This window comes from Apium graveolens, chromosome 10 (genome assembly GCF_009905375.1).
Source record: "Apium graveolens cultivar Ventura chromosome 10, ASM990537v1, whole genome shotgun sequence".
Lineage (NCBI taxonomy): Eukaryota > Viridiplantae > Streptophyta > Magnoliopsida > Apiales > Apiaceae > Apium > Apium graveolens.
In genome coordinates, this window is record NC_133656.1 from 119,456,036 (window position 1) to 119,472,137 (window position 16,102).

The 16,102-nt window shown below is 32.0% G+C and overlaps 2 protein-coding genes across 6 annotated transcripts; both read left to right on the top strand.

The window, feature by feature from the left end:
• The first annotated feature begins 1,376 nt into the window (after window positions 1–1,376).
• On the top strand, window positions 1,377–8,134 carry LOC141692652 (SNF1-related protein kinase regulatory subunit beta-3). Of its 5 annotated transcripts, none has more exons than XM_074497562.1 (4): window positions 1,377–1,514; window positions 1,926–1,996; window positions 7,517–7,564; window positions 7,639–8,134. In XM_074497562.1, the coding sequence occupies exons 3-4, from the start codon at window positions 7,538–7,540 to the stop codon at window positions 7,969–7,971; spliced, it is 360 nt and encodes a 119-aa protein (XP_074353663.1). In that variant the 5' UTR covers window positions 1,377–1,514; window positions 1,926–1,996; window positions 7,517–7,537; the 3' UTR covers window positions 7,972–8,134. The 5 variants fall into 5 exon arrangements, with proteins under 5 accessions (XP_074353663.1, XP_074353662.1, XP_074353660.1 ...); XM_074497561.1 differs by having other exon boundaries at window positions 1,386–1,514; window positions 7,483–7,564; XM_074497559.1 differs by having other exon boundaries at window positions 1,389–1,514; window positions 7,477–7,564.
• Window positions 8,135–9,560: 1,426 nt separating this feature from the next.
• Window positions 9,561–15,794, top strand: LOC141693316 (uncharacterized). Its single transcript, XM_074498378.1, has 17 exons — window positions 9,561–9,878; window positions 10,587–10,684; window positions 10,797–10,883; window positions 10,962–11,150; window positions 11,229–11,417; window positions 11,496–11,684; window positions 11,763–11,951; window positions 12,030–12,159; window positions 12,271–12,954; window positions 13,320–13,471; window positions 13,562–13,759; window positions 13,847–13,937; window positions 14,010–14,178; window positions 14,874–14,984; window positions 15,066–15,162; window positions 15,312–15,417; window positions 15,520–15,794. The coding sequence occupies exons 1-16, from the start codon at window positions 9,738–9,740 to the stop codon at window positions 15,370–15,372; spliced, it is 2,775 nt and encodes a 924-aa protein (XP_074354479.1). The 5' UTR covers window positions 9,561–9,737; the 3' UTR covers window positions 15,373–15,417; window positions 15,520–15,794.
• The last annotated feature ends 308 nt before the right edge of the window (window positions 15,795–16,102 follow it).

Here is a 16,102-nt window from a genome sequence, read left to right on the forward strand (position 1 = left end):
GATATATTCTTATGATCATTAATAAAATATATAAAAATATTTCACCCGACTATTAATAAATATTTTAAAAAATATAATAAAATAAATAGTGATATAATTAAAATTAATTAATCAATTATCCTTTTTAACCAAAATATGCTATCTTTTATACATTTTTAATGTAATTTTTTAATACCATTTCGATTTGTTGTAACCTATTTTTTTATAAATACAACAACTTTCCATAATTAATTAAACATATCTATACAATTATATTATTACATCATATATATACTATCTATCAATAATATCATATTAAAATCCAACATTGAAAATATTGATTTTTTAATTATTTTATTTAATAATATTATAATTACTAATAAATAACCTATAAACTATTTCAACTTGTTAGCATTTCTATTTTTACTACTAAAATACCTCAATCTCGAGAAATATTATGGGACATTCTATGTAATAAAGTAATAATAATAATATTATAATAACTAATAACAATTAATTATTATTTTCAACTAAAATACATTATTTTTTTAATTATCTCAGAAAAAATCCCTTCATTTTCCAAATATAACAGGGGAAATTAAATTTGATAAAAAGTAATAATATTTCAATCACTAATAGCTTTTTCAGCCAAAACGAAAGCATATTTTTCATATATTTAACCAAAATACCTTGTATCTAAAAATATCGCGAATATATATTTGTATTATGATATATAGAGATAAATAATATGTGAAAAACCAAAATAACCATTTTTAAATAACAATCGCCCAAAATATCCATCAGAATTTTAAATTGTCCAAAATACTCACCATATACTCTATTTTCAGTGGAGTATAATCCACTGACATAGGAGTATCAGTGGAGTATCCACCCATATACTCCTCTCCTTTGTCAATGGAGTATCAACTCATATACTCCTTTGTCTGTGGAATAACATGTGAGATACTCCTTTGTCACTGGAGTATCATCTAAAATTTTAAAATTTTAAAATTTTACTTTTATTTTTTTAAAATTAATTTAAAAAAAAATTAAATGTGATACTCCACTAGGAAAGGAGTATCAGGACTGATACTCTACTGATAGAGGAATATTCCGCCGTGATACTCTACTACAAAGGACTATCATTCTGATACTCCATTAAAAGTGGCGTATCATCCTAATATTCCAGTATCAGTGTAGTATCTGATCGGTATTTTGAGCATCTTTTTTTAAAATGGGTATTTTGGGCAAAAGGACATCTAAAGAGGTATTTTAGTCATTTTTTCGTAAATAATCATATATTTTAAAAAATTTAAGTTTGAAAAGCCAAAAAAGGAGGTCTTGAAGCATGTTTTGCAGCCCTTGTCTTTGTGGTCCGGTTCCAAAGTCCATTCACATCTAAGCCCAAAACAAGTTAAGCCCAAATGACACCTCTTCCTTGACAAACTTATAAACGTATTAATAAGGGAGAATTTAGAGGAATAATTTGCAGATTCTTGCGTGTTTCTGCAAGAAAACTAGTCTGATTCTATAAGGTTAGTGATTTTGTAAAGACGAATTATATACGGGTTTTTAATTTTTATTGCATTTTATATTATAATTTGGATACACACATTTTTTTTTTGTATACGATTCTTTTGACGGTCTGTTCTAGGCAAATTTGTCATCTTTCGATTGTGTATCTATATGTTTTATGAATTTGTAGCTCTTTCTCTCTTTCAGGGTATGATTTTTTTCTTAATTATTTAATGGGTTTTTTTCAGTTTATCTTAGTTTAATTTAATTTTTATGAATTTGAATTATGTTTTTTTTGCTTTGTTTTTGTGTTTTTTTGTTTTGTTGTGAAAAAGTTTTGATTTTGAGAGTTGGGTTTGTGTGATTTGTGATTTTTCATAAATGGTTTGTGTTGATTTTGATTTTAATGGTGGTTGGTGTGAATTGTGCAGGTGAGCTTCTGGCTTTGGTTATTGGTGTTGTGTTGGTGTATTCTTTAAGGGCCAGGGCTTCAGTGAATCAGGTTTTTTTTTCTGTCTTTTATGTTTTTCGTGCATTTAGTGGTTCGTTTTGTGTTTTGGTTTTTTCTTAATTGGGACATTTGTGCATTGGTTTGAAAGAATTGCAATTAAATATGTGAAGTGTTTAATTTGAAAATGATTTGCAAAATAAATTTTAAATTTTTATGATTATATTGAAGTGTGAACTTGTTGCTTATATGTTATTTATATATGTGAGCAGTGACTGCGTATAATGCGTTTAGTTTCTTTAGTAAATTTGTTTCTTTTTTGTGTTGTGGCATTAATAGTCTTTGTGCTAATGTGCTTAGGTGTAGTCATTGGTTGATAATTTTTTCGTTCTTTCACAGTCTCTGCATGTAAGAAGTTGAATGAATTTTTCTTATAGTTATCATGATGCTTTTTTAGCAGTAAACTTGTCGATGTACTGGTGATTCATAGAGCCAGTAAAGAATTGACTTAATCAGGACAAGTTGTATTATTTATTTGTGTTTAGGTGATGAAAGGATATTCATATACTTATGACCTATTAACAAAATGTATATGATGATTAATGCCTCCACACATATAGATGTTTGTAGTGGTCTAGGATTAATGGCGACTTCAGAGTAACCATCACTAGAACTGAGCACCGGTACTTCTGTACCGAACACGATACAGTGTCTAAAGAGTATTGTAACTCTAGCACACTGAAATATATATATACAGGTTTCCTTGAACCTTATACGTTTCCATACACCTCCGCAGACCACAAGCGGAAGAGAACTAATAGGAACAATCCATCATTCTATACAGAGAAATGACTGAATACCACCCCTTAAAATCAATTTCTATACAAGATAAATCTTTAAAGTTAATTACCGGACTGCCAAGTCGCCAATGGTGGAGTTATGCCTAGATTAGATATGGAAACATCTATGACATCATTAGTTCCTATAGATTATAATCTATCGACATTCAGATCTTATTTATTATATCTATTATGTCAGCATACTCCGGGCTTATTAACTTTGTTGAATTAGTTTCAAGTTTTTCATTATGCAGAGTGTGGATCTTATACAGGAAAGTTGTTTAGTACTACTTTTCTGAAAGGTTTGGAGGACGCATAGTTTCCGGAAAATATAATTATCATTGGGGCACTTCTCTTGTTCTTGTGGATACTTTTGCCAGTTAGTGGTTGTGTCTCTCCTCTTGTTTTTTTTTACTGTAACGGAATCTAACTACGTCATTCTTATCGTGTCAGTGTCGCTAGTAGGAATCAGAACTTGCTTCAAGTTTACTAGAATATACTTTTCCCTCATCCTTCCTACTCAAAATGATTTCTTTCTTGAGCTTACATGTTAACCTGATATGATGGTAGTGGTTAAAAGACACATAAGGTCAGTGCTCGAGTTTGATATATTCTGTTTAGTTGGTACCAATTCAAGTCCTTTTCATTAATATCTCCACTATTATCTTGCAATGCCTATGGGTATTTACTTTTTCCCCGACTAAAATGCTTATCAAAGTAGTTTTGTATGAAACATACCAACTGCAATGTGTGAATAGCTTCCAATTAGTCCGGATCTTAGCTGTGTTGTTAAAGTATATTTTTTCATGAATATTGATTGTGACCTTTTAAATAGTTTTTGGACAAATCAAGAAATAATTGAAATACCTAGATGTTTTTCTTGGAATAAGAATTAAGATCCAACTATTTGTAAGAATGTGGAACAAGTAATGTAATAAAACTTAAGTGATGAAAATGTTAGTAAACAAACAGAACAACTTGAATGATAAAATTCCAACTCAACCGCTACCCGGAAATCTGAGCTCAAAAGACAAGTCCCAACATAATAAAGAGTCCAAGAAGAGGCTAATCTAAGTAAAAGCCTGATCTATCAATACAAATATAAATAGTACATTTAAACCTTGATATGGTAATGATCTCGATTATATCGTAGGTTTTATCTGGTTTTAACTTGACTAATGGACTAAAGTAATAATAATCTTGCTAAATGCTTCCTCAGTTTTTTGTTTTATCATTTAAGGTCCAGTAAGAGTATAAAGTATTAATTCGTTATATTAGATTGAGAAATATATATACCAAAATGTCATATTATATGTACTAAAATATATTAGTTGTGTACTTTTTAGGCTTATAACTGACTTTTATTTCTACTCAGGTAAATTAATTAACCTTATTTCTTTCTATTTAACTTTTAGATTACAAATTTCCAAATGGTTGCGTAATTGATGCCTGACGAAAGAAAAAAATTGTTCATCACATCTCAGGAAACTTCAAGTAGTACCCCAAAGATTTGTTATTTACTTTTAACCATGGTGTTTTTGAAGCCTTTAAAATTCTTAAATTTGCAAATCTTCCCATAAGAGTTTCAGAAGTTTTCACTTGCCTTAATTTATTCTGTAATTACATATCACCTGCAGGAGTTTCTTATTTCCATAACCAACCCCGATAGCACAATAAAACTTATTCAACCCTAAATCCCTAATTATGAAAGCGCCATTTCTAAAATTTCTTATTAGTAGTTTCCTTATTGAGGTATTTACTTTTGGTTCTCCTTGCCTCCTATATAACGAGAATTTATCTTTAACTATTTTCAAAGTTTAATATTATGAAGCAATCGGGTAATATTGAAATTCATATCTGCAAATTTATCGTATCTACACCGATATTTCTGCAGAGATGCGTGTTTATCCGCTTCATCTTAACTCTATTCTACAGCAAGAGGAAATTCTAAGTTATTACCAATGTCTGAGCCAGTCACTTGAGAGAAAAATTCATAGTCAATCCATTTGAATAGTGAACTAGCAGAAGAATATATGTTAAAGGTTCGCATGGTTTAGTGTATAGTAAGATTGATACTTAGCAAAGTGAGAAAAAGAAGAAGATTAAGGTTTGGTAACTGTTGACGTACTAGTTTAGACAGTATTTATTTAAACTATGAATAGTCATAGTATCTTTAGAGTTTTTAGTCAGCTGTGTGTGAGCTTCCTGTCTATACCTCTTACATGCTGGAAACCTGAACGTCAATTAAAGTAGTTACGAGATTGTGGGAGCTGCAGATATAATATAAGATGGGTCAATGTAACTTTACAAACTAAATTTGCGGATTGTCATATTAAATCTAATGCTGAATTGGATACCTTGTGAGTTGGCTTGGAAAGTAATATTGTACATACAGCTTCTTATTATGGAGGTAGGATTGTCTGCCTTAGTAAATAAGAGAAGTTAAGATTGGGATTCTCTTAAAACCCTTACCATTCCATTAAGAGATTCAGGCGCCAATATTTCTTCTATTTTCCACTTCTTTCTGATTTTTTGTACAGAAAACCTTCCTTATCAATAATCATTCCACTGACGACTCTTTAATTTTTTTCTTTAAATAGAAAAATAACGTCTATATAAAAGACGGAAGGTACGTAGTAGGGAACACTGGAAGTTGGTAGGAACAAATGGAACACAAGTAAACACGCCAACACCTTAATGGAAGTTGACACTTAAGTGCCTTGCACGGGATGGAAGAAGAAAATTATAATACTAAATGGTAATTACTTGACCTTCGACATATTATAATACTAAATAGTAATTAATTGACCATCGACATTTCCCGTTGCTGAAATTAAATAAAAAAGTAAAGTTGCACTCTTTTGAAGCTGCACAATGTTTTATATTACTACATCTTTATAGTGTGAGAATGTTCTTGAAATAGTTCTCCTATACGTGCTTAAATTTTTAGGTCCACAGTCCACACACTAATTGCCTAGAAATCAGTAACAACAATTATTGGAGGTATGCACTCGCCAGAACTCTTTCTTTTCTCCTTGGGCTTGACTGTACTAAGTGCAGTCAGATGATCCAGTAGCTTTTAATAGCATGCTGGTACTTGGTGGTTGGAGATAAGTGGAACCACTGAATTGTTTATTGTCTTTCTCTTAAAGAAACATATTATTTGCCAAGTGGGGAAGAAATACTGTACGAAGGGTTTGTTTTGAAAAAGTTAATACAATCTATCATTTTTGAGATTATTATTATTATTATTATTATAATAATAATAATAATAATAATAATAATAATAATAATAATAATAATAATAATAATAATGATAATTATTATTATTGTTTGCCGTCTCATTTGTGAAATCTTTTTCTTGGTTGATCAGTTACATTATATTAAGTATAGAGGATTCAGATCTCTTAAACAAGTAAATTGTGTATATTTTAATCTTCAAATAAAGTTCCCATTATTTTGTTTTCCTCTAATGTATATGGATGGACCCACTATCTTTTTCCTTTTAGAGATGTATTACTGGTTCGCAGGATTGCTGTAAAAACGTCAGTCCCTTCAATTTTGTCCAACTTACCAATTAGTGTACACCTTTTGAATATTTGAGTTACACCAATCGTCACATATATTTCAAGTACTAAATTTAATTTCTGATTCATGGGTGCTATTGATTCGTACTTCCACCACACTCTCACTCATCTTAGATGACATTTTATGGAGTTGCTTTAAGTTCACAATTTTCTATCAATTGTGCATTGTTTTATTGGCAATTATTATATATGGAGTTTGACGGAGTAGTGACACTGAACACGGGTCTTGGGTACAAGCACAGTATCTCGAACTTTATCTTTGATGAATCGGACGCGAGTATGCATGAATAGAGACCAAGTAATTTACATATTCTATGTAATATGCATGAAGAATATTTAGTACGTACTCGAGACAAATTTATATAATTTACATTATGTAAAGAATATTATTTAGTAAATGACCTGTTCCTTGGGTGTGCTATTAACTCTTGTCGCCGTGCTTGAGACTTTAACACTAAAACAACTAAAAAGGATCAATCATGCATATTAGCAAGAAAAAAAAAGATCATGCATGCACGTTACAGAAAATTTGTTTATAAGTTAAGCGCTTACATGGAAAACAGTTGTGTGATCTTTTTTTAGTACCTGAAGCTGGTCATAACCAGTATATCAATAGAGGAATGAAGAGGCTTCTAAATTGTTGTTGAAATTTCTCTTGTTTCTTTTAGATTCAGTGTATATTGTAAGTTTATCTATTTCAGTAGTCGGCTTACAAAACTTTTTCAAAGTGAATTGGTGTCATCCTTTAAATTTATTCTAGTAAATTCCACTTTTAGCTATATCGCCACATCAACCGGTACAATGAGGGTTACTACTTGCACAGCATGTATGTGCTATATGGTACTTTTTAGGTTATATGGTAAATAGTTGCAGGAACTACATTGGCTGAAAGTGTTGAATGAATGTGATTGAGCTGTATCCATAAAAAGTGATAAATTTGTTTTGTTTATATTTTGTGCGACTTATTACACTAGTCATTTTATTGTTGTGAATCTTGGTTATATATAATGTATGTATGAGCAGTGCCATAGTTTTAATCCGGAAATTGTATAGCATTTAATTATGGTTACTGATGAAATTGTTTTCCTTTTTCCTCTTAAAATCATAGGTACAGTTACTAATCGATTTTGATGGTTTTGCTCTGATAGCTAGTTGTTACCTCTTCAAATATGAACAATAATTACGGAGGAAATCAAGTAAGATGCAAAGAATTGTACATATTAGTTATAGTACCAAATAAATAATTCTTGACCATAAAACAATTTTACAGGAAGAACCAACTGTAGCGGGATTTGAAGTTCCAAGATCTCCTGATGCTAGTTACAATAATGTTTACCCTGGCAATGCAGAGGAAGGACAAGAACCTCCTGTGGTCCCCCCGCACCTGCAGCACACCTTGCTAAACCATCCACCTGGTCGAGGAGGAGATGCTCCAACTTCTGTTCCATTGCCCCAGAACGTTGTCCTCAATCATCTCTACCTTGAAAACAGAGAAGCTCCGCGATCAGTTGTGGCACTCGGAATCACCCATCGCTTCCGTGCAAAGTATGTTACGGTTGTGCTTTATAAACCGGTTCAGAGAAATGGCAGTACTAGTACTTGAACTATGACTCATGTGCTTAGTGTCTGCATTCATTTAAATATTTATGAAAATTAGTGCTGTCAAATGTAGAATGGTTGCCTTCTAACTGGCAATGGATTTGAGTCATGATATTAGAGTTTCATGGATGAGTGTCCCTATATATATTTTCCTTTTTAAATATTTAGTATGTTGGTGGTAAAATAGTGGCAGAGCTATTTATTCATTATATATCATGAATGTGATAAGTTTATCATACATTCTTCAATGAAATTAAATAGATTTTTCATATTATTGAACCATCACTAAAACAATTATTTGACATTTTTAAACTAATTGTTATTACTTTTCCTCTTCTATTAAAACACAAGAAACAAATTTAACTTTTAGGTTATCAGCTGTTTTTAGCAATAAAAAAGTAATTGAAAACTTGTAATGTTGTTAAGATTTATAAAAGATTTATCTTTTACTAATGTTCTAAAATAATCTAGATAATGATGGTCCCGGAATTTGTCTAGAACTTGTCCAGAACTTGTGTAAGGGTTTGAACTTTGAATGAAATTTTATTACCTATTCATTCTTTTAAAAGAAATAAAAAAAACTACTACTATAAGATCAACAGTCACAGTAAGATCAATAGCTAATAAAAAAAACTAACTCATGCGTTATTTTCTGCATATCAAGATACAATATTTGGTCTTTAAATAATGTATATTTATTTTTACAAATTTTAATAAATGTTACAGATGCCTTTTCTTTTTTTCTTTATTTATTTTTAAATGACTACGCATATTTATGATGTGTGTTCATCTCAAACAAAAAGGGGAATAAGTACGTGTACCATAGTGAATTTTATAAAATTTGAAATTTTCGAACATGTATATTTGAGGTGCCGGGTATTTTTGAGATTTGATAAAAATAAAATGTTTTGGTCATTTTTTTATTTTCAAAACTAATAATATTCTAGTTTTATTGTATTGAAAAAAATAATTTTCAGCTTTATGTTCAATTTCTTTCGTAACAAATTGACTTTGTTATTCTAAATACGCTTGAAAGAAATTGCAAAATAAGAAATTTCAAAATATTTAAAATATTATGATAAATGTTTCTATTTTTATTGATTATGATGAATATTAACATCGATATTAATAAAATGTTAGTAGATTAATATTACACATTAATGCTTAGGTTTCACATACTAGTTAACAATAAAATGATTGATTTTATATCAATTATAATTGAATTTAATTTTGTAGTACATTTTTATATTCCAGAAAACATATCTTGAAATATTTGTTATTGTAGAATAGTAATAGCCACACCCTTATAAAATTTAATCCATTAAAAAGAATTTTGTTAACAATTAAAAAATGAGACATATAAATATCTTAAGAAAATTTGAATATGATAATAATAGAATGTAAGTATACTAATATACAAGTATAGTAATATAAACTTGAAATAGTAAATAAAAAATTTAAAAATTATTTTAAATATTAAACTAAATAATAATACTTGGTAATTATAATATGAGATAAGGTTTAAAACTAAAAAAACCATTAACAATTGTAACGGCGGGATTCAAAATTTCAAACGCCATTTCCCAAATTAATCTTTTCCAAAACGATTCATATCTCCCACTGATTAGCCAACAATAAACATTTCTCATGTGTATATAAGCACATTCACACGGACACAATCACAGACACAAACACACACACAACATTCGTTGCTAATTGCTAGTTGCTGTCTGCTCACATTTCTTTATCTTGTCTTAAGTACTCAATTCAATGGCTAAAAGTAAAAGTTCCACAGTTGCATCAGGCGAGAACAATTCAAAATCCCAAACAAGGCAGAGAACAACAAACCCCGGAGTAAGACTTATCGGTGGCAGGATTTATGATTCCGAAAGAGGCAAAACTTGTCACCAGGTACTATTTTTATTATTTTAATTTATATGTGATAAACCCTAGATTGTTTTTTGTTTTATGGAATTATATTATTTGGTTTGTGCCCTAACTTTTTTGTAAATGTTTGTTATATATTATTTGTTGTTTATGTTGTTATTATTTGGTTTACGCCCTTACGTTTTTATGGTGATATATTGAAATGATTTGATTGCACGCCGAGATTTTAGTTATTTGTTTAGGTTGAGACCTAAACCCTTTCTTTAGGTTATAGGGGTATGCTTAAAATTGGAACCTTAATCCCATGTGTTAGTGGTTGGATTAATAGTTTGGTTGTACAGAATTGGAACCTTGATCCTTTTGGGAGTTAAATCATTCTCAAACCCTTCATTCCCATCCCCAATTTTCATTTCTAAGCAACCATCCCCCTAAATATAATGTGTAATATATATATATGGTATAACTAATTCGGATGGTATATATTTTACTCTCACCGTTTAATAAGTTGATAATAAATATGCTAGGTTTCGATACGTATATGACTAGTGAGTTTTGATTTAGGGAGTTTTGGTGTTCAGGCTCATCTGATTATTGATTACTTTAAAATTCTATTATTTGAGAAACTGGTTTTTGTTTTGTTAGATTAGGAATGTTTGCATAAAGTATACATGTATTCCATTATAACATTTTCATATTATTGGTTCCTAATATGTTTTGTTTCAATGTTTGTAGTGTCGTCAAAAAACTAGGAGCTTTTCAGCTGGATGCAAGAATCAGACAAACAACAAACCTTGCACATTGGTGTATTGTCATAAATGTCTCTTGAATAGGTTGGATATTATGCAAGTATATCAAGTTATAAATGCTGAAATTTTAGTAAGTTCTTATAAAGATGTTAATAAAAAGTTAGTTTAGTGCTCATCAGTTACATGGCATGAACAGATACAAAGAGAATGCAGAAGAAGTTGAGGTATTGGAAGAATGGAATTGTCCGAAGTGCCGAGGCATCTGCAACTGCAGTTGCTGCAGGTCTGTTTTCTCGGTTTTTATAATCTGGTGTTTTAAGCATTTACTATCAATTCTGACAGTAAATTCTTTTCTCTCAAGGAAAAGACAAGGTCAAAAACCTACAGGTGTACTGTGCCGTAGAACCAAATTGGTTTCCGACCTTTTTCTTGCTAATGGTTTTGAAAACGATTCTGCGACTTCTCCAAAAACGCAGAGGGCTTCGGAAAAGGTATTGGAAGAATGGAATTGTCCGAAGTGCCGAGGCATCTGCAACTGCAGTTGCTGCAGGTCTGTTTTCTCGGTTTTTATAATCTGGTGTTTTAAGCATTTACTATCAATTCTGACAGTAAATTCTTTTCTCTCAAGGAAAAGACAAGGTCAAAAACCTACAGGTGTACTGTGCCGTAGAACCAAATTGGTTTCCGACCTTTTTCTTGCTAATGGTTCTGAAAACGATTCTGCGACTTCTCCAAAAACGCAGAGGGCTTCGGAAAAGGTATTGGAAGAATGGAATTGTCCGAAGTGCCGAGGCATCTGCAACTGCAGTTGCTGCAGGTCTGTTTTCTCGGTTTTTATAATCTGGTGTTTTAAGCATTTACTATCAATTCTAACAGTAAATTCTTTTCTCTCAAGGAAAAGACAAGGTCAAAAACCTACAGGTGTACTGTGCCGTAGAACCAAATTGGTTTCCGACCTTTTTCTTGCTAATGGTTCTGAAAACGATTCTGCGACTTCTCCAAAAACGCAGAGGGCTTCGGAAAAGGTATTGGAAGAATGGAATTGTCCGAAGTGCCGAGGCATCTGCAACTGCAGTTGCTGCAGGTCTGTTTTCTCGGTTTTTATAATCTGGTGTTTTAAGCATTTACTATCAATTCTGACAGTAAATTCTTTTCTCTCAAGGAAAAGACAAGGTCAAAAACCTACAGGTGTACTGTGCCGTAGAACCAAATTGGTTTCCGACCTTTTTCTTGCTAATGGTTCTGAAAACGATTCCGCGACTTCTCCAAAAACGCAGAGGGCTTCGGAAAAGGTATTGGAAGAATGGAATTGTCCGAAGTGCCGAGGCATCTGCAACTGCAGTTGCTGCAGGTCTGTTTTCTCGGTTTTTATAATCTGGTGTTTTAAGCATTTACTATCAATTCTGACAGTAAATTCTTTTCTCTCAAGGAAAAGACAAGGTAAAAAACCTACAGGTGTACTGTGCCGTAGAACCAAATTGGTTTCCGACCTTTTTCTTGCTAATGGTTCTGAAAACGATTCCGCGACTTCTCCAAAAACGCAGAGGGCTTCGGAAAAGGTATGATGGTGCATATATTGTAGTAAAAAGAATGTAATTTTATATCTGAAAATATCAAATTAGTGAAATGTATGATGCACAAATGTTTGTTTCGTGTGTATTTCTTGACAGGAAATTGCTTCACCAAGAAAAAAAGAAAAGGAAAATTTATTTGATGGAAGGGTAGACGTCAATGTGGAATCTCCAACTTCCGCTGTGAGTGCATCCAGGATTATGAAGTTGAAAGAGTCAGAAAAGGAAAAGATGCAAGGTGGATCTCTAGAAATTGATAGCTTGTCAAAGTGTTGTCCTTCTCCTGATAAAAATCCTAAGAAAACGAAGCAGGGAACATCGAAGAAGCTGTATGCCAATCAGAAGGATGCTGCTACTTTAAAAGGTTGCAGTACTGGTGCCTCACTTGAAAACAGTCCTAGTAAACCTAGACTTTCGGATGTTAGCAATTATAATGAAGTAATACCAGATGAAATGGTTGCTGTTCTTGAAGTGGGAGATGGTTGTATGACAAAAGTTTCTCCGGATGTCCCTGCTGATTCTCGTGGAAACAAAAAGAGAAGTGTGGATAATGACTCTGCAAAACCAGATAAGAAAAAAGCTAAAATGGAAGTAAAACATTATATAGGTGTGCATTCTCTCAAGGACAACATAAGTGGGTTGCAATTCAAAAGCCAAGATCTAGGTGCTGAGATTACATTGCCTCTTGGAAATGAATTAACAACTATTGGTGATGTTAAATTGCCACTGAAAGATGTTGGTAATGCCCTGCAACTCTTAGAATTCTGTGCAGCATTCGGAGAGGTAACAAAAGTTCTATTCCTTGTAAAACTACTTTTTTGTTTGATCACCTTTTTTAAATTATGGTTTTCCAACTTTAAACACTTGATCCTGAATCCTACATCAAGAAACGTTTTCCTGCTATTAGCTGACTTAGCTAATTATTTGTTAATAATAGTAACTATTATTTTTTATTATTCTCTTAATCAGTTTGCACTTAGTTTCAATAATTTTTTATTGACATTGCTTTACTTAAATCTAAATCAGTTTATTTTTGTAACTCTATGGATTCCAAAAGGTGTTCCGAGTCAATGTACATGCGATTTGATATTTTTGTTTGTACTTCGTATAAAATCTGTTTCTGCTATTTTTCTATATGTTCTTGTTAGACTCTGAATATGAAGAAAGGACAACCGAGTAGCATTCTTCAAGAGTTAATGAATAGACAGAGTAAGACACTTCGAAAATCAGAGCAGCCCTCCTGTGTTGTCCAATTCCACATTCAACTGTTGACTTTGTTGAACGAGGAGTCCGAATCAAGGTACAACTATACATTTTGTATGCCTGTTTGCATCTTCAATTGTTTTTTTTCATGACATGCTTCTCTTTTTAAATATATCAATTTTTACAGGCCTCAAAAACTTAGTCCATCCCTTGGGAAAAATTCATGGTTGCTTGCTTTGAAGAAATTTTTATCTGAATCTCCCCATGCTATAGAAGCGCTTCCTATTGATTTTCTAGATAAAGAAGCTGGTGGATACTATGCTCTAGATGCATCAACAAAGCTCAAGATATTAATTTTTTTATGTGATGAAGTCCTTGAAACTGTGTAAGAATAGTCTTTAATGCCTTTGATTATGTTATTGTCTAAGTTTTTTCCTTGCCCTTATGTGGTTTTTTTGTTACTTTCTTTCAGAAAAATAAGAGATTGGATTAATGATCAGGAATCAAAGTTTGCTAAAACAGCAAAACCACCAAAGGAGAAAGTTATTGCTGCAAAGGATAAGGTAACTGTCGCTTGTCTTTTGGTCCTGTGAAGTGTGGACTGGATATGACTGTAAATATCTTCTTACTTGCAGGAGAAGAGCATGAAGCAGAAAGTTATGAATGAACTTGCCAACGCAATCATTGCGAAAGACGGAGCTCCACTTTCAATATCTGAGCATGATGAGATCGTTCGTCGAATTAAATGTGAAGCAGCTCAAGCTCACAAGGAGATGTTGAAGTCCACGGGCATGGTACCTAAAAGTATGTTCAATATTTCAACATACTATCACAACTAAATATGACTGTATTAGTTTTTATATGGGAAAATAATGCCATCAACTTGGTTTTTATATTATGTACAGTTATATATGAAATTGAGTAGTTAGAACTCTTCTTGGAGGATCTTAAATGCTATAGAGCCTAGATTGTACTTATAAAGTTATAATTTAGCTATAAGTCTATAACCTATCTGACTGTAGGAGAGTTCATACAGAAAGTGGTTCATTAATCATGAAATTACCAACTATCCTAAAAAGGTGTTAGGAGGAGGTTTAAATGGACAATTATATTATATCTTTGTCTCTTCACCCATCTCACACGAAATCCCTGATACCATATTAGATGGTCAACTCTTCCAAAACCTTAAAGGGTTAGGAGAAGATTTTTTTTGGATTGTAATATATCTTGAACACAATGACTCGGAAGACTAATGAAAGTTAAAGTTGATGAACAGTATCTCTTTCCCATTTCTTTACCTTCAAAATGCGAGTTACAAAAAAATTTCAAATGAGGGAACACTACATTGTGATGGAGGTAATAAAATGTAGGATCGCCACTTGGAAATGTATTGCCCATATAGATTTAAGATAAAGTTAGCAACAAGTCTTGTTTCTTTTTGAGGTACACAATTTTGTTGTTGCGGTATGTGTCTTATTGTATCTGACGTTTTTGTGTAGCCAAAGAAAGAGCGAGAGCTGTTAGAACAGAGCCAATTTTTCTGGATGTTGATGGTCGTGCCTTTTGGAGGTTAAATGGTTATTCTGAAGAATCTAATATCCTTGTTCAAGGTAAATGTTGATTTTACATTATTTCTAAGGTGTTCAGAATTAAATTCTAGACTATAACATAAAATCTCTTACAATGGACAGATATAGGAAATGGAGATGATTCAATTATTTTTGGTGAGAAATGGACTACTTTCGATGCTGAACAGGAGAAGATGGTTGAAAAGCATATTTCGTTCAGGTGAGTACACGATTGATTGATCAATTGGTCGTATCATGGACTCCTTACTCCCATAATCCGTAGTCTAATATTTTCAAAATTTTGGAGTCTTGGATGACAAACTATAGTTACACTGTAAAGAACTTATTAATTTTTATTTCCTTTTGAAGGAAGGAAATGCTAAGAGTTCAACCAGTTGCTGAGGTACTGCCATCTCAGACTGATGTTTAGTGCTTACCCTCTGTATGCATTGCCCCCATTTCCAGTAAAGTCAAGGTAATATATAACCTAAAAATACATATGACATATGATACTCCTAATATCTAATGCATATCTAGGAATGATTATTAAGACTTATTTGTTTTTTAATTTTTGCAGAGTGGGGTGAAAAGTTTTTGTAGATTTCTGGCAGTTTCAGAAGGCTTAAGACCGTTATTATATCTTCCCTCCCTTAGAGGCTAATATAGACAAGTGTAATCCAACTTATTTGCAGCCGTTTTGTGTTTTCTGTTTCCCTTCATTTATTTTGAATGTGGTAGGGTTTTGAGGGGAAAGAGTTGCTGCTATAATTATATAAATATATATATATCATGTATGAAACTCAAATCAGTTCTGTTGTAATGAGAAACTGAGTTCTTTTGATGATATAAAAATTTGCATCCATGCCGGAAATTGTGAGAAAATCTCTATTGGTTAAATAAAATTTCCCAGTTGGAAGCCATGTTAAGTTCTCCTTCCTTGCAATGTGTTTGTAATCTGTTCATTAGCAAGTACCCAAATGCTGCTCTCCTTCACTTCTTTCATCCACCTTCATCACATGTTTGTTTCTTTTTTCCCATCCAACTATTTGTTTTAGTGAGTTGTGACATGCCTACGGTAGTGGATATTACTTTGGACTTTATGTTGTATTTGATCGGAGTAAATGAAATGAAATTGTATGGAACCAGATTTTAAGTAAAAA